Below are 22,971 nucleotides of genomic sequence, written 5' to 3'. Positions count from 1 at the left end.
GATTTCCCAGCTCTTAATCTGTGCTTTCCACAGCACTCTGCTGTGAATATCTGCAGAGGGACAGGGATCATTCCACTGCACTTTGAGACATGACCATGCAGGTATTTGAATATTGACACAAACCAGGCTAGGGAATGCTTTGCTCTCCATATATTACAACAAGGTGATATGGGCCATTAACATCCTGGCATACACAAACCTGGAAGCTGAAGATACTGTACATACAATATGGTTGAAGAAGTTCCCCATCTCACCCTTGGACATCAGAAGCCTGAAAATATTATGTGGACATTGTGATAAAAAGGCAGCTGCAAAGGCGAACATCAGTAACTAACGAGCCAGAACCACAGAGAAAGGCTCAAAAGTTTATAGTGACTAACCAGTGACTCAGGTTTCCGGGGACTACAACCACCAGATTCTGTTAAACTATTTGAAAGTTCTGGATAACATCTGAGATCCCCATTCTCACCTCCATAACTCAAAAGAAGCTGCATTATTTCCCTGGACTTGATTTTTGTGTATGTGTCAAGATGGGAACAAGTGTGTGTGTGGGGAGGAGGAAAGAGAGGAGGAGGAGGAGAGGACTCTAGGACATGGGTGCTAGACAGCACACAGAGTCAGAGCACTGAAGTATCCCCTCTGCACCTGGACTTAAATTCTGACACAACCCTTTTGGGCTCATGGTAGTCTCCCACTTGTGCATCTCTCAAAACCACCACAAAATCTGGCACAATTCAGCCCCACTGGCAGTCTTGGTTCCAGACAGGTCAGAACTGGAACGATTAGTGAACCTTAGTAATTAGGTAGCAATAAGGATGTCAACCTGTTTTTTCAAAAGTAGGTATTCCCCACTGTACTGTTGAAAAAGCGGAGCCATGGAGCACTGCAGTAACCTGTCCAATCTAACAGGAGGCACCAGCAGAGCTGGAGACAGAACTTAAATCTCCTAACTCCCAGCCTCCTGCTATAAGCAACAGACTATCCAGCCGGTCTGCTGCTTCTGTTCTTGCAGGAGGTGCTACAGGTCAGAACTGAGGTGTGCTTGCAGCTAAGGAGCAGAAGGGGTGAACCACAGGGAGTGTGTGTTGCACTATGCTGGCTCAAACCGGTACTGCTGAATCCTTCATTTTTACTAGATCTGTACTCACTCTTAAATTATAAAAATATCAGAACAACTCCCCAGTCATAAATGCCTTTTTAGTGTCATTTCTTCTAGCAGCAGTTTGTGTCTAACATTAGACAGACGGAAGCATCACCAAAATCATACAGACTCCGTCCATGGACTACGGAGTATAAGAAAAGTAAGCAGGATGACATATTGGCAAAAGTGTTCAAGCCTACCTGACATCCCCTGCTTGGAGACCTGGCGGTCATAGATTTTCTTCTCCAGGGTGTAATCTGAAACCAGTCGGTAAATGTGGCACGGCTTCCTTTGTCCGTAGCGGTACACCCGGCATACTGCTTGTGCGTCATGGCACGGGTTCCAAGAAGCATCAAACACCACCACTCTGTTTGCTCCAATCAGGTTGACACCCAAACACCCAGCTCTTAAACAAAACAAAAATTAAGTTTCAAAATCATTTTTCTTTCCAGTCTTCAATACCTTTATACTTTAAGGAGTTACCATCCTGTATGGTCTTAAGCCAAATCTTGCAAACAGAGCAAGTGCAATAGATTCTGTGGTCTGAACAGCCTCCATCACATTAATGAAACCCACTCTTTCACCCCACCTCACCCCTCCGTTCCAGGCAGGTGACCAACTCACCGTGTGGACAAAAGGAAGAGCCAAACAGAGCTGTTGCTGGGGTCATTGAACTGGTTAATCAATCGTTCCCTTTCTGAGGCAGAAGTGCTGCCATCCAGTCCTGGTAAGAAAATCAGAGAGGTGTTTAAAAAGCCTTTGTATTGTGGGATCCATCAAAACGAAACAGTTCCCGTCTGGCTCTTAGAATACCTGCACTGTGAAGAATGCCATTACCCTGCAGACTCCGTATAGATCCAGCTAGGGAAACGCTTCCGTGCCATTTCAGGCAATTGAACCAGCTTACTACAATAAGCCCTCAGCTGTCCCAGCCAATGCCCACATCCCCCCAGTCAAACATACACAGTGTAGTCAGCCAGGGAGCTCGGGCTGTGTCTAGCTGCAATATCACGTGAGTGTAAAACAGGAGTCTGGCATAGGCCAAGTTCCACAGTGGGCTACAATGCATACAGCTAAACCAAAGATGAGCAGTTCTAGTGCACTGGGATCCTACACAGAGGCTCATCATTCAGGTAGGATGTCTGCAGTACCAGTCACAAAAGCCTGAAATACCAGTATTGGTAACAGGCACCAGTATAAAATAGATCCAATACGACCACTGAGCTGGGATAGCACAAAAACAACGCAAGCCGCTGGCAAAACCCCACTGGACCCAACATGACCATATGCAGAGAATCGGAGAAAAAGAGTGCAGATGGACAGAGCATGCTTGTGATCATGGGTAGAACTCACTCATGATGAAGAGATGCTGCCACCCACACCTTGAGTCAAAAGAGGAATTAGAGCAGTTTATAGACACCTAGCATGCTTGCCAGGAGCTCCCAGGGACACTATGTCCATCCAGCTACCCTAAACACTCCTGTTGCCCTGCCACAAAAGTCAGCTACTGAAGGGGACAGAGACTAGAACTGGAGGGAAAACTCACGATCACCAAAACAAGCAGTAAAGATTCTAGAATTAGAAAGTGTCCAAGTGGTGCAAAGGAAGAATGAAGATTTTTTTAAAAGTTTTAAGAAGTGATAGTTAAGCTATTCAGAGAGCCATTAAAAAGAAAAGGGGGAACTGGGAAATTATCAGTCAGTCCTGATCAAAACTAAAAACATGCATCCAAGACAACTCAAACAAATCAATCTGAAAATGGCTAAGGAACAGATCTGCACGCCCACGGAAAAGCACAGGTAAGTGTGGCGAGAAACCAGAGGAAATCGTTGCAACATCAAGAGGTTAGCCCAGCCGCAGAGGATCAAATAGGGTCCCAGATGAAGGAAGGAGGACGGTCTGTACTCACTGTAATAGTTGAGATTTCGGACCCAGTTATGAATGCCTTGCACATCTGAGCCTGGAGGATTGGGCATTGGTCTCTTGGCCAAGAACTCCTCAATGACAGACAATGTGGACAGACTCTGGCTGCAAAAACAAGGTCTCTGCTCAGGAAAGCCCCTAACAGTGTAACTAGAACAGCAAACTCCATCTTCCCCTGCTAGCAGTCTGAGGGTGCCACGGGACACCCCCTTACCACTGACAGCTATACGGATGAAGAGATTACAAAACCAATGGACAACAAAAAACATTAAACCAAACAATGGGAAAAGACCAAATAACACTGCATAGCAGTGGGCAGCTGTCATAGGGAAACACCATCAGTCTCATTCTACTACTGTCTAATCTCCAAACACACCACTGCTCAGGGCTCAGAGGAGCAGCCATTGATACTTCCTCTTACCTAAAGACCAAGATCTTGTCTCCGTGCTTCACACTTTCCTCAATCAGGTGGAACAGTAACACCATCTTGGGCGAGTTCTCCAAAACTCCCATCTGGTAATCACACAGGATGTCCTTGGCCTACCCAGAAACAAGAGCCTCGGTTACATGGGGAGGTACTCAGTTAGTTCCATAAAACATACTTTCCATAAGAGGCTTCAGGCTCATGAACAAAATGTAATAAACCCAATGTGACCCTATACGAAGAGCCAAATCTCCACATAGCCCTCCCAAGTTCCAGACACACACATCCCCATACTGAGAACAACAGGCCATCACCCTGTCATTTAAGTCTGGGGACTCTTAGCTTGAGCGTGAAAACTGCTGTGGCAATTCACAGGAAACAGCAGTCTCCATGTGCCCTTATAGGACTTCGGTCTACAAAGTCAATGCCCTGAATTGCATCTGGAAGTGAACAGGAAACCAGTGCAACTGCTGGAGAACTAGTATAAAAGGTGAAGACAGCCAGTGGAATCCAGCTGATGCATTCTGCCAGCTGTAGCTTCCAAGTGATCTTTAAAGGTAGCCCCCTTGTGGAGCACGTTTCAACAATTCAGTCTCAAGGTGACAGAGGAATAAATTACTGTGGCACAGTCTGGATCCAAGAAGAGAGGCCTCAAGCATCCAGCCAGGTCCAGATGAAAGGGGTGGTTTTGGCCACCTCTGAGTCCCAAAGCTACAGAGGATCCAGGAGTTTCAAACTGCAGATTTCTTGGACAATAAGTGGACAAAGTCTTGAGTACAGGAACTTCTGCTATATCCTCAAGATGCTCAACTAGCATCACCATTATTCTGTTTAATGACAGGCTTCAGAGTAACAGCCGTGTTAGTCTGTATTCGCAAAAAGAAAAGGAGTACTTGTGGCACCTTAGAGACTAACCAATTTATTTGAGCATAAGCTTTTGTGAGCTACAGCTCACTTCATCGGATGCATACTGTGGAAAGTGTAGAATCTCTTTTTATATACACACAAAGCATGAAGATAAGCTATTACCAGCAGGAGAGTGGGTGTGTGTGTGTGGTGGGGGGGAGGGGTGAGAAAACCTGGATTTGTGCTGGAAATGGCCCAACTTGATTATCATACACATTGTAAGGAGAGTGATCACTTTAAATAAGCTATTACCAGCAGGAGAGTGGGGTGGGAGGAGGTATTTTTTCATGCTTTGTGTGTATATAAAAAGAGATTCTACACTTTCCACAGTATGCATCCGATGAAGTGAGCTGTAGCTCACGAAAGCTTATGCTCAAATAAATTGGTTAGTCTCTAAGGTGCCACAAGTACTCCTTTTCTTTTATTCTGCTTAAGTTTCAGCCATCTCACTCTCATTCAAGTTCTGATCTCAGCTATGCTGGTGAAAAAACACAGACACTGCACCATCCGGGTCTGATGAAAACAAGGTGTAAAGCACAGTGCCAGCTGTACAGTGGTCTCATAATTCCCATTAGTAGCCTTTTATATGCACTGATCAAGACAGAGAGCAAGACAAAGCTTCATAGCAGAGATCATAGACTCATAGGACTGGAAGGGACCTCGAGAGGTCATCTAGTCCAGTCCCCTGCACTCCAAGCAGGACTAAGTATTATCTAGACCATCCCTGACAGGTGTTTGTCTAACCTGCTCTTAAAAATCTCCAATGATGGAGATTCCACAGCTTCTCTAGGCAATTTATTCCACTGTTTAACCACCCTGACAGTTAGGAAGTTTTTCCTAAATGTCCAACCTTAACCTCCCTTGCTGCAATTTAAGCCCATTGCTTCTTGTCCTAGCCTCAGAGGTTAAGGATAACAATTTTTCTCCCTCCTCCTTGTAACAACCTTTTATGTACCTGAAAACTGTTATGTCCCCTCTCGGTCTTCTTTTTTCCAGACTAAACAAACCCAATTTTTTCAATCTTCCCTCAGAGGTCACATTTTCTAGCCTTTTAATCATTTTTGTTGCTCTTCTCTGGATTTTCTCCAATTTGTCCATATCTTTCCTGAAATGTGGTGCCCGGAACTGGACACAATACTCCAGTTGAGGCCTAATCAGTGCAGAGTAGAGCCGAAGAATTACTTCTCGTGTCTTGCTTACAACACTCCTGCTAATACGTCCTCGAATGATGTTCACTTTTTTTGCAACAGTGTTACACTGTTGACTCATATTTAGTTTGTGGTCCACTATGACCCCCAGATCCCTTTCTGCACTACTCCTTCCTCAGCAGTCATTTCCCACTTTGTATGTGTGCAATTGATTGTTCCTTCCTAAATGGAGTACTTTGCATTTGTCCTTATTGAATATCATCCTACTTACTTCAGACCACTTCTCCAGTTTGTACAGATCATTTTGAATTATAATCCTATCTTCCAAAGCACGTTGTGGCAGGTGAGAAAGTCTCAGAACTAAAAGCAGGATCCCTGCTACACAAGGGTTTTTTCCACTGCTGTTCCCCAATTTATAACCAGCGCACTGCCCCGACAAAAGGGTCATGGGCCTTTGACCAATTAAGCATTCAGCCCATGTTTGTTGGAAAAAAAAAAAAAAAAAAAAAAAGCCATGAGACTCCTAGCTCTGAGGTTGGTACTCACCCACTCATAAGTAACGACTTGATTTGCTCTCTCCTGAAAGGGGTTGAAGCCAATGCCTTGAAGGAACTTGCTGTTGGTAGCTTCTCCAACTGGTGATGCCAAAGCATTAGTCTCTGTTTTGACTTTTATTCCTTGTGGTTGACAGCGAGAATTAGTTCCAGCTGTGCCAAGGTCATCCACATCCAGGTCCTGCTCATTTGCCAGATTCTCTTTTTGCAGCGCTTCATACAGCACATCTGGGTGATTCCAGATCTGAGAGATGAAGAAAAGGCAAAAGGTAACATTGCACTAGCACAAACCCAACCAAGGCACTTGTGGATTTACAGCACCTCACACGCAGTCAAATGCTAATGCCCCTGCAGAAACGCACCAGCGATTTGTTAATCTAATTATTCCCCTCCAAATTCAGCTGAAAGGGAGTTTGTAAAGTGCCACAAATTAAGCAAATCTCACCGCATTAGAATATTTAATGCCAGGGACTCTGCCTGTTCAGTCCGAAGTCCTCTGTAGTTGACTTGCGTGGACACGCTGAAACTTTGCCTGCTATAGAAGCTAGGCAGATTCCAGTCAACAAGTAAAAAGGAAAGTGCGATTCTGTCACAGCACAAGGTATACACTGTTTCAACCAAGACATGTTACCAATTTTAATTATCTTAAAGCTCCTCTGTTTGGTGACTGATGAATGAACACACACAAGGCACACACTCTGGGAAATGAAGGATTTTCTTGCAGTTAAAGGCTGGGACTTGGATCAGCTGGGTTCAGCTCCTGGCTCTGCCACAGACTTTTTGCATGAATTTGGGCAGGTCAATTAAACACTCTGTGACTCAGTTCCCCATCTTTAATGTGGGAATAATGATACTATCAGGCCACCACATTACATCATGCACAGGAACATGCACACTAATGCTTAAGATGCACCAAGATACTGCACTTGTACTATATCTACATCATTCTTCTGGCCAATATTTGGACATAGACTCCTACCCTTTCCCTGTATACTGCAGGAGAAGCTACTCTCTTGCCAATACCCACCTTACAACAGACGCAGAAAGCCTTGAGTGGGTTCAATCCCAGCCAGCCACTGTTGCCTGCATCCCGGAACCGGTTCATGAACTCTGTGTAGAGAGCCCGTTGGATTTTTGACAGACGTACCAGGATGACATGTTCTTCTTTATAGGGAAGCTGAGCCTTTAGTACGTTATGGCCTCTCCTACAGAAGCAATCAAGAAAGGAAGATCAGAAGAGAGAAAGAACATTCAGGGCTAGCATCTCAGGGGCTGCCTTCAGGGTAAGATATCTGATGACAGCAAAGAGAAGGAACTCTAGTTGTGAGTGTTTCTATTGCAGGACACTCAGAAGACATTACAACGGAAGCCAAATAAAAAGTACAGTATGCTCTATTACCAAAACAGCAAACATTATAATACCCCAGGATAGTGTTTAGAAAGGGGATGAAGGTCTTGCTAACCGTGGTGCTAAATCAGGAAGGATACACTTGTGGCCAAAACACTGCACTGGAAATTAAGAGACCTGGTGTTTATTTCTGTCTTTGCCAATGACTTGCTCAGGCCATGTCACTTACTCCTTCTGTGCCTCTGGGTCCTCATCTGTAAAATGGGGAGGATTTCTAGTCCCTCCTCTCCTCCGTAAGAGTACTGTGATGCTTACATTGTTTGGGGTTTATAGAATGCTTTCAGATCCTTGGATGGAAGATGATACAGAAATGCATCTACCAATCACCTACTAATACTTCTAAAGGAAGTTAGGGAGCACTGTACTGCCCTCCATCTGCATGTGCTCCCCTCTACCAGTCCCACAGGACGGTACTGGCAGGGTACTGTAACGTTACACCTACCACTAAGTCAGGGAGAAGCCCCCAAAGATCACTTCTTAACTGACAGGCTAACTTAGACAAAGTGCTTTTGAGAGAAACATGCAGGTGCTAACTCTGGGGTCCCCTCCAAGATTTCTCCTGTATGTCTACAATCTCCCTAAAGGACAACAGGGAATCCAGGGTAAAAATCAAGCTCAGGAAGACAACAGGAATCGCTGTAATGAATACACTCCTCAATCGATGTGGCTAAACTATGATCAAGGAGCTGACTGCACAGACTACGTTACTGAACACTTGATGTGGACTCACCTTTGCACAAACCCCTCCAGCAGACTATGCAGGACATGACTGCGGTACCTCATGAGACGGACGTCCTGCGGTGTACTGTCAATACACTGCCCATTCAGGATGGGGCGTTCAAACATGTTGCTGAACTCCTGCCGGGTACCCAAGAAGTCAGGACGGACGAAGTCTACCATGCACCAGTACTCAATCAGGTTGTTCTGGAGCGGGTAGCCCGTCAGTACCACCCGTCGCCTGGAGCGGATGTTCTTCAGGGCCTGAGATGTGCTGGCATGGCAGTTCTTTATCCGGTGTCCCTCATCACAGATAACTACATCCGGGCCAGGGCGGGATAAAGCCTTCTCAATCCCTGAGGGAAAGGAACATTGAGTTACTTGGTCAGCTGATGTTCCTGCTTCACGTAGCTCTACAGAAGGAAAAATGAGTAATTATGAAAGTTGAAAAAAAAATACTAGTTGTTTGTAGTGTTATTGCAGCTGTGTTGGTCCCAGGATATGAGAGAGACAAGGTGGGTGAGGTAATATCTTTTGCTAGCCCAGTTTCTGTTGGTGAGAGAGACAACCTTGAAAGCTTACACAGAGCTCTTCTTCAGACCTGAAGGATATTAGAAAGTGGGATAGAGACTGAGGAAGAGCTCTGTGTGAGCTCAAAAGCTTCTCTCTCTCACCAACAGAAGCTACACACAAATAAGCTGTTAGCAAATATAGTGACTGTGTTAAAGATAACCACCTCTGACGTTGGTGCCTATGTACAATAAACTAACTATTCTCTGCTGCCAAGTGACCACCTGCCCATGGAGCCAGCCGGCATTAGTAGAATCTCCCAGCTGCAATTCTGTAGACAGGATGGTATTTCCTAGCAAGACTCGCCTCCCACCTTTCAGAAGCTCTTGCTGCCGGTCCTCCTCATCTAAGTCGATAATGACAGGGCCAGTTTGTTTCTTTGTTTTCTTCTTCCTGCCAGTAGCAAAGGACTTCTTCAGTGAGAGGAGACGGTACATCTCATAGCCCATCAGCAGCACCCCGCCATCCGTCACCCAGTCAGTCACCACCTTTGCACGGGCAGCCGTAGTCCTAAAAAAACCCAAATGCACAAAAAATGAGACCTCTTCCTTAAATACACCTGAACTTGCTGAAACAGATGCCTGCTAAAGGAAAGGACCTTTTCAAATGACTTAAAACATATGCTGGCATCAGACCAAACCAGCAGACAAGAGCAATGAAGCCCTTTTACATGAAGATCTGGGAGAAGCTTCCAGCATACTGAGGGTAACATGGCAGAGAAAGGTGAACCATTATAGGATGTTAGTGGATGCATGAAGAAGTTTGCTGTATATGAACCTAAATCAGATTTCACAGAGCAATGGAATCCTCTTATGGGAAGTGTTAGGAAAGAGACCTCTCCAAAGCACACATTTGCATAAGGTTCTGATGTACGTGGCTGTCTTACTCTACTACTTACAGCACACACCTATCCATCAATCTGAGAGTTAGCCAAATTATTTCCTTTCCCTCCCACCAACATTAAGGACAGGCTCAGATATGAAGCGGTCCACTCCACCTTTCCCATACACCAGAGCACGGTAATCCCCAATCCAATATGAGATGCACATAAGAGGCTCTAAATAATATCAGCTGACTAGGAAGTATATTCCTCTCGTGAGGTGAGGACCTCAGCGGCCAAGTGTGTGTAAATGCCAGATGAACTACGAGTGCCCTGAGATGAATATAAATCTCACCAGATTGCATGAGACAACATGACAAAGAGTCAAGCAGAGCTGCAGCAGCCAAGAATACACACTGTGTAAGATGAAAAGGACAATACTCTGCCTTACATAATCTCTCCCTTCGGTGTAGGAATGCTAACTCATTTAGAAGCCCTCAGGCACAGCAAAACTGAGTAAAAGTTAAAATGTCTGCAAGAAAGAATCAGAGAGGAAAGTGAAAATTCCCAGAAAAGCCAAATATAAGATTCAATAGCAATCATGCATACAGGCTGAGAAATCACATGGCTGGTCTCTGACGGGTGGAGGAAAGTACCCACCACAGACAAAACAATGCACTTCCCACTGGCCAATCCATACATAGCACAAAGTCTGGCATTTGAATTTTCCCATCTCAATGCATGAGGGGAAAAGTGGAGGTGAGTTGACAACCATGATGGAAGAGAGTATAAATAAGAAATGAGAGAAATCTAACCCCTCGTTAAAAGATGCACCTTTTCGATGTACCGAAATCCTCACACAAGAACATATACTGCAGACATACAGAGGGAGAGAAACTAAAAGGACAGGGCATGGAATCAGATCAAATGAACAGACTGCAGCAGTGGTACAGAGACACTGATAATACAACTCCATGAGAAGCAGATTAATTGCTCAGGAGGGGCATTCATGGCACCTACTTGTGTTCATCATTCAGGATATGGACTTTGAAGAAGCGTGGCTGAATTTCTTTTGGGTTATAGTCAGCAGGGAGGTTTTCAGGTGCGGGAAGCCACATGTTGAATTCTGCCAGCCAGTTCTGGAGAGTGTTTACCTGGGGAGGAAAAAAATGCACCCAAAGGACTGAGAAAGTAGTCCTCAGACCACAAAATTCAGTCACCCAGCATTCAGAACTCAAAGCTAAATGGGACCTGCGAATCACATCCAGCTGTCCTCAGCTAGAAAGAAAGGGCCATCATACAGAATTCTCACGGATGGTGGGAATGAAAGCAGTGAAAATGGGAGTGAGGGTACCTGAGGGCTCTCTCTAAGGTATGAAGGACCAATCCATCCTCCTCCCCACAACAATAAAAAAAGCAAGTCCTAAATGGTGGACCTGACACTGTTTCACACGGGCTACTTACAGGTACAATGGCAAGGACAGTCTTTGCCTCTGTGTGCCGGAAAAGTACATCCAAGAAAGAGATGACCTGGATGGTCTTGCCCAGCCCCATGCTATGGGCCAAGATACACCCAAACCCACTGCTGCTTTTAAATCTCTCCAGGGATTCCACCAGGTTATCATACAGGAACCGGATCCCACCAATCTAGAGAAAATATGGAAGAGTTGCAAAAGAAGTAGTGGAAAACAACAAAATGGAGATGTAGCTACAGATTGACATATACATTGTATGAGTTTATATGGCAGATAAATACACAAGGGGAAATTAGAGATTCGTTGCAGTATTTTCAGCTACAAGGACTCAATAGAATTCCTTATAAAAAACTTTCTGAAAAGATGGTCCTGATCATTCTTATGCTTGTGCAGAGCCTACAGTCTTTGGGTTGATTTTTTGTTCTTAAATAATTTGATGAAATAATGCTCATCCAAGCATGAAGTAGAGGGGAAAAATCTCTATCAATACAATGTCATATCATCTGGTTTTGAAACTTTTCCAGGCATCACTTTACTCTAGGTTTCAGAGTAGCAGCCGTGTTAGTCTGTATTCGCAAAAAGAAAAGGAGTACTTGTGGCACCTTAGAGACTAACAAATTTATTTGAGCATAAGCTTTCGTGAGCTACAGCTCACTTCATCGGATGCATTCAGTGGAAAATATAGTGGGGAGATTTATATACACAGAGAACATGAAACAATGGGTGTTATCATACACACTGTAAGGAGAGTGATCACTTAAGACGAGCTAATACCAGCGGGGGGGGGGAGGGGGGACCTTTTGTAGTGATAATCAAGGTGGGCCATTTCCAGCAGTTGACAAGAACGTCTGAGGAACAGTTTTTCTTTTTTTTTCTTTTTTTTTTCTTTTTTTGGGGGGAGGGGGGAAATAACTAACTTAGGCTTGAATAGAGACTGGGAGTGGATGGGTCATTACACAAAGTAAATCTATTTCCCCATGGTTATCCCCCCCACTGTTCCTCAGACGTTCTTGTCAACTGCTGGAAATAGCCCACCTTGATTATCACCACAAAAGGTTTTCTCCCCCCCCACCCCCATTCTCCTGCTGGTATTAGCTCATCTTAAGTGATCACTCTCCTTACAGTGTGTATGAGAACACCCATTGTTTCATGTTCTCTGTGTATATAAATCTCCCCACTGTAGTTTCCACTGAATGCATCCGAAGAAGTGAGCTGTAGCTCACGAAAGCTCATGCTCAAATAAATTGGTTAGTCTCTAAAGTGCCACAAGTCCTCCTTTTCTTTTTATGAAAATATTCGTATTTCTACATACTTTGACAACATAACAGCACAGGCTCTAGGACTAAGACGCCAAGAGCCTGCTTATCAGATAACAGTCAAAGAAATATGGGGCTCAGGATCTCCTTTAATTTCTCTCCATCATTTAACTGTCTGCACTGGGCACTGCCACAAATTCTGGCCACAATCTTCAGGGTGGCAGCTCTGCCAATAACATCACTATAGCAAATCATCAACCCACATGACATCAACAGCATGGATTTCAGCTCCTGGGATAAGGAGGAGGTTTTGCTGAAGTCCTTGTGTGTTCTGAGCCTCAACTTCCTGTACCTGGTGAGGCTTTACTGCCCGTGCAAGCTGTGGAGCCAGGAAAATGTCCTCTTCATTGGGTGGATGGTTGATGTTGACAATGACCTGCCCCAGAGAATCCGACTGATTTAAGGCATCATTCACATGAGAGCCACTGCTCTCTTCAGTACCATCCCCATCTTCCCCCTCGTTGGCAGAGTCGCTGCTGTCTACGATCTGGAGGGCCTCATCCTCTCCTGAACTCAATTCGATCACTTCTGTGAAAGAGCCAGAGGGGGGAAGGGGCATTAACTTTTCACTGGACTTGTAGACAGGAGTCAAATTCTGTTAATTTTCAGCAAAGGACTCAAAAATACCAATTTTGAATGCAGATCTGAATATTCAAATACAATTTGTAGCCAATGCTTGGCCCAAGGTGCTTCGCCTCATTTTGGAAAGGTTAATTAAGGACAATTTGGTAGTGGGACTACCAGAATCAGCACTACGTTTATTTAAAAAACACTTTAGATACGTAACATCTGAAGATAGACAGCTTTGTGGGAGATCTGGCTGGATGACACTGCGTAAATGGGACCGTTTGGGCGATACACGGATGTGTGATAGGTTGGTTGTGAGTCTTACCATCTTTAATGCTATGTAGTATGCCTTTCGTGTCATCTTCACTGCCACTGCTGGTGCTATCCAAGCAGATCACTTCCTCAGCTAGGACCTGAGGAGGAAGCTGAGTGGCCTCTGCTGTTCTTAAAACTATTTCTTCTACACAAAAATAGTAAGCAATAGTTAGCAATACTAATAATAATCAGGAAAGATACAAAAGTGTTCGAAGTTAAGTCAACATTCCCTTCTACACTTGCTCCACTCAATTAGTCCTGGGATTTTCTATAATCAACTCTTGCTCTTTAACCTACCACTATGTCTCAGCTTAGCGGGTCATTTCATCTCCTTTTCCCCCACCTCATTGTGCTCAATGATTCTCTCTAAACAAGGTACTCAGGGTTGGGAAGCTCCCCATTACAAGCCACGTGTGGAGTATATTCCTCACTGAGACTCCAAAGCCCATTTTGTTCCAAAAGCTGAGAAAAACAGGATAATCTTTTAACCATCCAGTGCCTTACAACAAGGGGGAAAAAGTTCCCTTTTCCTTACTTTGCACTACTTCCTGAGAGAAAGCACAAGTGCTTAGGGGCTAAATGGGGCCAACTTGTGGTCACCGTTTCCCAGCACTGCAATCTTGTGGTTACTCTTACTTCTTTATGTTTGTGAAAAATATTTTTAAAATGTGAAGAGAGTGTAACTAATACAATGTTGTCTCCATGGGTCTGCAGACAGCCTGGAAAAATAGCTGAGAGGTGTGAACTGCCTCATTCGTTTCAATCGGTGTTGACTCTGAAGCCTAGCTGTTCTAATTTAAATGTCTGCATTGTCAATTATTTCACTGCTGGTCAAAACATGGAAGAAAGAAGTGTGAACATTTGCACCAAATACTCAGAGTGATGTTTGGTTTTGACATGCCAAAACACTTTGGTTTGAGTGTGGGGCAGGGGTGGGAAAACTTTTTGGCCTAAGGGCCACATCTGGGTATGGAAATTGTATGGCGGGCCATGCATGTTCATAAAATTGCGGGTTGGGGTGCGGGAGGGGGTGCGGGCTCCAGCTGGGGGTGTGGCCAGAAATGAGGAGTTCAGGTGCGGGAGGGGGCTTCGGGCTGGGACATGGGGTTGGGATGTGGGAGGGGGTGAGGGCTCTGGCTGGAGGTGCGGGCAGGGATGAAGGGCTTGGGGTGCAGGAGCGGGCTGTGGGTGGAGCAGAGGGGTTCCGAGTATGGGAAGGGACTTCAGGCTGAGGCAAGGGATTGGGGTGTGGGAAGGGGTACGGGCTCTGGACTGGGGGTGCGGGTTCCAGAAAACCTGTGGGGCCGGAAATGAGGGGCTCAGGGTGCATGCAAGAGGGGGCTCTGGGCTGGGGGTCAGGGGGTTGAGGGTTCCGGCTAGGCGTGCAGGCTCTGGGATGTGGCTGGGGATGAGGGGTTTGGGGTGCAGGAGGGTGCTCTGGGCTGGGACTGAGGGCGGGAAGGGGATCAGGACTGGGACAGGGGGTTGGGGCGTGGGAGGTCAAGGGTGTAGGCTCCAGGCGGCGCTCACCTCACGCAACTCCCGGAAGAAGCGGCATGTCCCCCTTCCGGCTCCTATGCGGCGGTGCGGCCAGGCAGCTCTGCGATCTGCCCCGTTTGCATGCGCCGCCCCTGCAGCTCCCATAGGCCGCGGTTCCCGACCAATGGGAGTTGCAGAGCCAGCAGTTGGGGCGGGAGCAGTGTGTGGAGCCTCCTGTCTGCCCCTATGTGCAGGAGCCGGAGAGGGGACATGCCATGGCACACCTGGAGCAGGGCAAGCCCACCGACCCCACTCCCTGGCTGAAGTGCAGGAGTGGGGCAAGCCCCCAACCCTGCTCCCCAGCAGGAGCTCGAGGGCCAGATTGAAAGGTCTGATGGGCCGCATGCAGACCTTGGGCTGTAGTTTGCCCACCCCTGGGCTGGGGAGAATACCACTTTCTACTCCTCTTCAGCTGCTATCCTTAAAACTTGCTTTAGTGAATGCCGCTCTCTGCTTACCGGGAAGGAACTCTAGCGGTACAGTGGGGATGGCTGCCGGATAGTCCTTTCGCTGCTGCTCCAGCCGTTTCCTTCTCTCCAACTCTTCCAGCTGGGCTGCTTTTGTCACAGCCTCAAGCTGATCCTCCCGCAGCAGCTTTCTGAGCACATGGGCAAACACAGAAAATATTATTTCATTACACCAAGAAACAGTCTATCCCAAATAACTTGGGTGGTTTCATAGCTGACCCACAAGAGGAATGACAACCTCCAGAAAGAACGTAAGCTACACAGACTAAGAACATCATAGCCAAAAGCCATAGCATGACAACTACAATTTTAGGGAAGGCTGCTCGCTTTTTTAACTGCCTGTAACTGCTACTGTTGTATGAGGAAATGGCTGGTGTTTGACAGGAGCAAAATGCTGGATGGATGGAAAAGGTGAGTGGACAAGTGAGTGTCTATGCTGAGATGCCTAGTAGCAGTAAACTTGAAAGGATCTTTCTGTGAACAACAGAGGATACGTATGTTATTTATTTCTATGGTATTAGAGTCCACGTACAGCAGCAATGGCACAACATCAGGGAAATCTGTTAGGAGACAAAGCACCTATCTAAAAGCCTTCAACAGCAAAAGAGGAAATAAGTACTTTCAAATCACTTTCCTGTTCTTCTGGTTCTTTCCAGGAACCATGACAGCACCTGCATTCCAAATATGCTTAGGAGTTAACTTAAATACACCACTTTACAGGTAATCCCATGAGTTTTGGAAGGTTCCGTTTTTCCCCTTTCAGATTAATGTAAAAGGTGAGAGATTTGCAGCTCTGAAGACTGAATTCCTCTATACAGAATATAGGTATAGTCTGATCAGCGGCAGTCCAAGGCTTCCCCACCCTGCCCTGCCAATTCACTCTAGCCCTCAAATGTAGGAACCTCCTCCTCCATGAGTAAGGAGATATCTTGGTATCCAGGGCCCACTAAACTATTGTTCCTTGGATTGAGGCTGCCAACAAGAGGGCTAATTAGTACTAACTGCCATGTGAACCAGACCAAGACCACTAATTCTTTTCACACAGGGGCATCAAACCGCCATCAGCTGGTGTAAGATGCCACATTCCATTATGACTCCTCTGAGCCATCTAGTTCCCCGTAAATAAATGTTATTGCAAACTTCTTATAGCCCTCCATCCTGTCACAGAATATAGGAGGGGACCTAAAAAAATCTCAAATTACTACAATGTAAAATGAAGGAGAAACGGACTTTTTAGTCACTGGCTGTGCCCTGAGCTTTCTTGCAAATAAACACCTAAAGTAGTGCAGGGAAAGGATTTATTTTAGGGAACTTACAATATCATCACCTCTAACAGAAAAGAGACACACCCTGAACTCAGGTATTGATTAGAATGTAATGGTGGAACTGATTTTCATGTATTTGGTTTTAAAACCTAGATGTGAATTATTCTGCTAATTTCATATATTTGCTGCTCTGGAGCTGAACATGTTAATCTTCTGAGATCTCAAACAGTTTACTTCCCCCCCCCCAAGTAATATGATTTGGTTTTAACAGATTGTCTGGTTTTCTACCGAAGCTGGTGGCAAAAGCCTAGAAGCAATATAAACTCAACTGAATAGACTCCACTTTCCCCCATTAAGACATCCTCTGCCCTTCCCAATTCTATTGCTGCCTACCTTATGTTCCTCCTCATGTGAGAAGGTTTCTGAGCCCTCTTCTTTTTGGTGTCCTCAGAGGCCAGGCTCTTGTGCTGATTCTGCAAGAGTCGCTCTGCCCGCTCGCTCTGAGATGAGGTAGTTGAAGTAGAGCGTTGCCATTCCCCATCCTCCCCATGCTGAACATGGTCACTACTGAACACATCTTCCTGGGGCTGGTCTGAAAAGAAAAGGCAAGAACAAATTGTAAACAACCATCCCATGCTGTCAGTCATTTTTATACACCTGCTAACCGCAGATCGAGCTCAAAGACCAACTGGAATCATTCATCCCTCTTCTTGTTCATTTGGTTGCATGTTTCTTTGAAGGCCAAAATTATGAACTGACCTTTCTGCACTGAAGATGCTACTAAATACAGTGTTAAAGATCTCAGGCCAGTGTCTGTCTCCTGTGAAAGAGGAGGCTGCATCACTAAAGACAGAGCCAGAGAGAGGGAAAAAAAAAAACCTCTAGGGCCCTAACATGTAAACAAAGTGAACAGATTCTAACTCAGGCACAATGTTTTCTGGCCTGAGACTTTACTTCCTTCTAGTGGCTAGCATTAGTATTGATTAGGAGAGGGAGCTAAAAGTAGCCCATAACCATTTATACTGCATTTGGGAACCTACAAGTCTAGATGCAGCTAAAAGTCAACATGCATTAGATGCGTGCTACTAAGGGCTACAAGAACATAAGAATGGCCATACTAGGTTAGACCCGTGGTCCATCTAACCCAGTATCCGGTCTTGATAGTAGCCAGTGCCAGGCACTTCAGATAAAATGAACTGAACAGGACAATTATCGAGTGGATCCATCCTGTTGTCCTGTGCCAGCATCAGGCAGAAATTTAGGGACACCCAGAGCATGGAGATTGCATCCCTGACCACCTTGGCTTATAGCCATTGATGGACCTATCTTCCATTAACTTATCTAATTCTTTTTTGTACCCCATTATACATTTAGCCTTCACAGCATCCTCTGGCAATGAGTTCCACTTGGGAGGGAAGTTCCAACAAGCTTTGTAAAAGGAAAATGGTCTAGCATTCCACAAAAACTGCTGTCCAATTTTAACAGCAGAGGGATAACCTGCAACCCCATCTCAGGATCAACTCTGCTCCTCCTATACAAAGAGTTAAATCAGAGAACTACAGTGACTGGGAAAGGGTCTGCCTTTGAAATAGATAAGGGGGGGGAAAGGGTGTGACAAGAAAGAGGAAAACAGGCAATATGTCAGTGATATCAGCATCTCTGGAAACTCGTGGAGTCCCCTCTGAAAGGAGAGATGGCTGCGGTAACGACAGGTACCACAGTGTAACATGTCATGCACACAGGTGCCACTAGAGGCTGACACATTGACACACCAATTACATTAGTCTTACCACCAATTTCTCCCCCTCAAAGCTGGGGTCCCAAGAACAGTATTTTGCTAGCTGAACAAAGTGAATAGCACTGCAACCTCAGCCCAGCAGAGATTCTGTTAAGACATCTCCCAGAACTATTCGCATTTGCCCCCAATCTAAATCAGAATTAATGCAGGACATCTGAACACAACACATCCTGGGCCACAGAATGCGCCGTTTTCTATGCACATCCATACCATTAAGCCCTGTCTATGCCAGAAGAATGGTGATCAGCAACAGGTGCCAGCAATAGGTACAGCTGACCTTGTGCTGAACAGGGAACACAGTTTTGCTGCAAATGTAGACACAGAAAAACTGATCTCAGTGTTATGAACCTTGTGGGTCTTTAGAGTCTATTACTACAACATGCCTCCCTAAACAAAACAGGCTCACAGACCATGCATTATATTCATTTACAGGGAGAAATCAGTGCTCAGAAAAGAATCCAGTTTCCTGGGCTTCTCAGATAAGAGCTCTACCATTTGAGCTCAAGATGCAGTTTGGTCACATTACCCACAGGTCTTTAACATTGCTTTGTCTTGATTCAGAATTATATAACTAGATCAAAGGATTGGATAAAATAGGGCAAAGGGAAACAGCAACAGCAGCAACGTGACCACATTCTACAGGCTGAGTCATTAACCCAGTAACTTTCCCAGAGCAAACAAAGCCATTGGTATCCCTGCTACCATCCTACCCTGAGCCCCTGAGACCTGGACACAATTAGAAAGGAACAAAGTCATGTTCATTTTGGAGAGGGAACCACCGCTCTTTCTGCCCCCTGGCAATTACTGATGCAGCACTGGTTCTTCCCTTTGCACTGACTCTTCTCCAGCAGAGTACCAGCAGAGGGTAGTGCAGGGCAAACACAATTCAGAGTCTACACAGCAAGAGGGTGGAGCTGTCTCCAGTACGTTTCCCTATCTGTCTTTCAGTCTCTTTGTATATTTACTTTTCTGCATGCATTTTCCTTCCTCTCTTCTGAATTTGCTCCAAACTATATTTAACACATTAGGTGACAAACAGCTGTGGCCAGAATTTAAAAAAAAACAACCACTCTTACCTGAGCAAGAATATGAAATTCAACTCTGATAAAATGGTTTGTCCCTGTTCAAACAAAACATAACTCGTCAAACTAGAACCTTGTTCAACCACTACCATATTTCATTTAATAGTTAAACCCAGTTGTTTGCCCTGTGTATGCTATTTCTAAGAAAAGGACTGCAGTATGACAACACATATGGTATACACCCATCTGGACAATAACGTCTTCTCCACATCAGGGACTTTATCAAAAAATCTCATCGGTTCAGCTGAAGTGGTATTAGAACCAGTGGGAGCCGTCGTGTAGCAAGGTTCCCATGGCTGGGTACATTTTTACCACTATGTCAAATAAAGCTCCTTTTCAGTAGGCTTAACACACAGGTAAACCACCAGAAGATACTGGAATCTTGTCTAGGCTACAACTCCCAGTGGCTCTAACACCTATGCAGCTGAGCTGACATTGGAATCAGTGGGATTTATTTCCGTTAAATTCCCTACTGTAGAGACAGTTGAAATCTTGTGCTAAACACTGATCTCCCATCAGTCTTGCACTAGTAACACTTTTGCTCTTTGTGACAGAGGGAGTGAAGGAACGTTATAGCAGCACTGCTCCGAGTACACATTCGATTGAACTGCTAATCTGACACAGCTTCAATAAGCAGCTTTTTTCACAATGTAACAATTTGTCAACCATGTTTGCGCATCCACAGCTGCCTAACCATGTTTACACCACCAGTGTCCTCTGGGAAAGTCTGGGCAGTTATTCCATACTGCCTCAGCCAAGGGAGTGCCACCAGCAACATGTGCAGCACTGCACACTGGATAATCCTACCCACTCAGGGTTCTGGAGGAAGGTCGGCCAGCCAAACTGGCTGCACTGGCATTGTTTGGGGGTCCTAGCTAAACAACGTTACAACCCGGATACAGGACAAATGTCATGTGCCAGCCCAGGCAGCTGGCAAGGATGAATCTGGTTTAGCTTCTGTGGTTACTAACCACGTATTCAATGTGCTGCATGTCAACGCAAACCGTATTTAGAACCAACTAGACTGTAAACCCTTTGGGACAAGGACCATCTTTTTGTTTCATGTTTGTACAGCATCTGGTACAACGAGGTCCCAGTCTGTGACTGGGGATCCTAAGTGCTATGACGGGGCTGCATCATCCAGCGCTCCGGGGCTGGGGAAGGAAGTAGGGTCTGCACGCCACCCGCCCGGTGCTCTAGCGCTGGGGAGGGGCAGTGCGCAGCTCAGTGCTCCAGGGCTGGGGAGGGGCTGCGCACCATGCGCCCGCTTGGCATTCCAGGGCTTGGGGGGCGGGGGGAAGAGGCCACATGCTGCTGCCCAGCCCAGTGCTCTGGCTTGGGGGGGGAAATCATGTGCCGCCTGCCCGGCGCTTTGGGGTTGCGGGCATGCGTGCCACCTGCCCAGTGCTCTGGGGCTGGAGGCACTCGGGCAACCCAAGGCTGGGGGGTACTGGGAGGTGCTGGGCTTGGGGATGGCAGAAGGGGGGGGCCTGAGGCAGAAGGGGTGGGCCAGGCCGGGGCCTAGCCTCCCCAAGCCGTGGTTCACCCACGGCCCATGCTGCAACCATTGCCAGACTGCAGGTAGGCCTTGAGGACACTTCAGGTGATGGTGCTCAATGTGCTCAGGAACTCCATTTTATTCTTTTCCTGGGCACGTTTAGTCTTGACAAAAGAAGACTGAGGGGGACCTGATAACAGTTTTCAAATATATTAAGGGGTATTATAAAGGGGACGGTGATCAATTGTTCTTCATGTCCACTGAAGGAAGGACAGGTAGTAATGGGGTTAATCTGCAGGAGGGGAGATTTTGGTTAGATTCGAGGGAAAACTTAATAACTATGAAGATATAAAGCACTGGAACGGGCTTCCAAGGGAGGCTGCGGAATCCCCATCACTGGAGGTTTTTGAGAACAGATTGAACACCTGAGATCAATGGTCTAGGTTTACTTGGTCTTGCCTCACTGAGCACAAGGGGCTGGACTTGATGACTTCCAGAGGTCCCTTCTAGCCCTGCATTTCCATTATTCTATGATAATCCCTGGCTCTACGTGCCCAAACAAATTAATCCACGTCTCTTAGGGAAGGAAAGAAAGCAGTCCCCACCAGCTCACAGGGTCCAGAGTCTTTGAAAACCTCTGCAGTTTCTATCAGGCCAGCTAATTAGAGAGCAAAAAGACTTTGTTCTCATTTTAAAATAATCAGCCTCAGCCCCTTCAAGCAACTCAGCAGCTTTAGGTCCCTCCCACCCAGAGCAGCCTAACAAAGAGCTAATTATGTAACCATTACATAAGCTGACACACCCACCCACCCCAGCACACACATACAACCACTCTTGAAAGCTGAAAGCTAGCAGGGCCAAGAGGAATACATAAGAAATCTCCCCCCTCCCTCTTGAATAGATCATCATACTGTATAGACAGCCAGCTCTACAACCAGTATCCATCACAGTTAGCCCTTTCGCCTACGTCTGTGATCCGCTACATTTCATTCTCAGCTTTTGCTATCTTCCTCTTTTCTCTCACTCACATTCTCTTCTCTGTCCTGCACTTTTTGCTTCTCCAGGTACTCAGCTCTTTTGCAGTCACTATACTTCCCCTTTCCTATTTTCCCCACTCAAGTCTACCTTGTGGCAGAGGCAGCAGAGCCTTCCCAAAAAGGGGGGTGGGAGGAGGGACCACTACCCCCTCTGTGGCCCTGCCCCTCCTCTTCCCCCCGAGGCCCCACCCCAGCCAAGCCAGAGAGCCTGCCCTCCCCAACCCATGTCCCCACCCCCCCCCCGGATTCCCCACCCAGGGCAGGTGGAGGGACCCACGCTCCCCACAGCTGCCTGCGCAGCTCTTACCCCAACCCAGCTCTGGCTGGGGGTCCAGGCCTCGAAGCCGCAACCTGGCCATGGTAAGAGCCACCCAGGCAGCTGTGGGGAGCCACAGACCCTTCAGCTGCCCTGTGTGGGAGGTCCAGGGGGCAGGGACATAGGCCAGGGGCTGCTCCCGCTACTCTCCCAGGCAAATGGAGGGTCTGCAGCTCTCCACAGGTGCTCAAGCTCCCCAGCTGGTCAGGGTCTGGAGGGAAGAGGAGGGGTGAGGCAGGTGGCAAAAAGTGGACAGAACAGGCCCCTCCACTTTCAGAAAGCCGGAGGGCCATGGCCCCCTGTCCCGTTTCCCTCCCTCCCCCCTGTTCCAGCAGCCCTGCCTTGTGCGGACTGAACAGAGGACTGGAGAAAACAACTTTCAATATCACTCCACTGGAGAAGTTTGCTAAAGAGCCAAGTGAGGCATCCTCTCGCCCTGTAGGAGTAGCCAAATGCAGCTCAGAAGTCTGCAGTGCATAGTAAAGTCTCTGTTGCAGAGACGCAACTTGCAGAGACTACTACTCCCAGCAAGCAATGCTTCATCTTGACCTCAGCTGGGCAAAGTCCTCGGTAACCATTGCCTAGGGATGCTAAACTCTGATCCCTTGCAAAGCAGGCAGCACAGCAGCCTCTCTTAGCATAGCCTACACCTTACCCTCACTGAAGAAATGAAGACAATGAAAAG

At 46.4% G+C, this 22,971-nt stretch overlaps 1 protein-coding gene across 1 annotated transcript in view; it reads right to left on the bottom strand.

The window, feature by feature from the left end:
• Window positions 1-22,971, bottom strand: part of RAD54L2 (RAD54 like 2) — an 88,581-nt gene that overhangs the window by 7,792 nt on the left and 57,818 nt on the right. The window contains exons 3-16 of the mRNA XM_084634275.1: window positions 16,949-17,147; window positions 15,282-15,421; window positions 13,295-13,429; window positions 12,695-12,930; window positions 11,076-11,258; window positions 10,632-10,765; window positions 9,105-9,301; window positions 8,235-8,577; window positions 7,124-7,301; window positions 6,089-6,340; window positions 3,486-3,604; window positions 3,051-3,169; window positions 1,766-1,865; window positions 1,342-1,547 (exon numbers count right to left, since the gene is read on the bottom strand). Coding sequence (XP_084490401.1) covers window positions 1,342-1,547; window positions 1,766-1,865; window positions 3,051-3,169; window positions 3,486-3,604; window positions 6,089-6,340; window positions 7,124-7,301; window positions 8,235-8,577; window positions 9,105-9,301; window positions 10,632-10,765; window positions 11,076-11,258; window positions 12,695-12,930; window positions 13,295-13,429; window positions 15,282-15,421; window positions 16,949-17,147 — 2,541 coding nt within the window. The remainder of the gene's footprint in view (window positions 1-1,341; window positions 1,548-1,765; window positions 1,866-3,050; window positions 3,170-3,485; window positions 3,605-6,088; window positions 6,341-7,123; window positions 7,302-8,234; window positions 8,578-9,104; window positions 9,302-10,631; window positions 10,766-11,075; window positions 11,259-12,694; window positions 12,931-13,294; window positions 13,430-15,281; window positions 15,422-16,948; window positions 17,148-22,971) is intronic.

Source organism: Lepidochelys olivacea (assembly GCF_965140295.1).
Source record: "Lepidochelys olivacea isolate rLepOli2 genome assembly, chromosome: 7".
NCBI lineage: Eukaryota > Metazoa > Chordata > Testudines > Cheloniidae > Lepidochelys > Lepidochelys olivacea.
The sequence above is the reverse complement of the archived record's forward strand: the minus strand, read 5'-3'. Positions and strand labels throughout refer to the sequence as shown.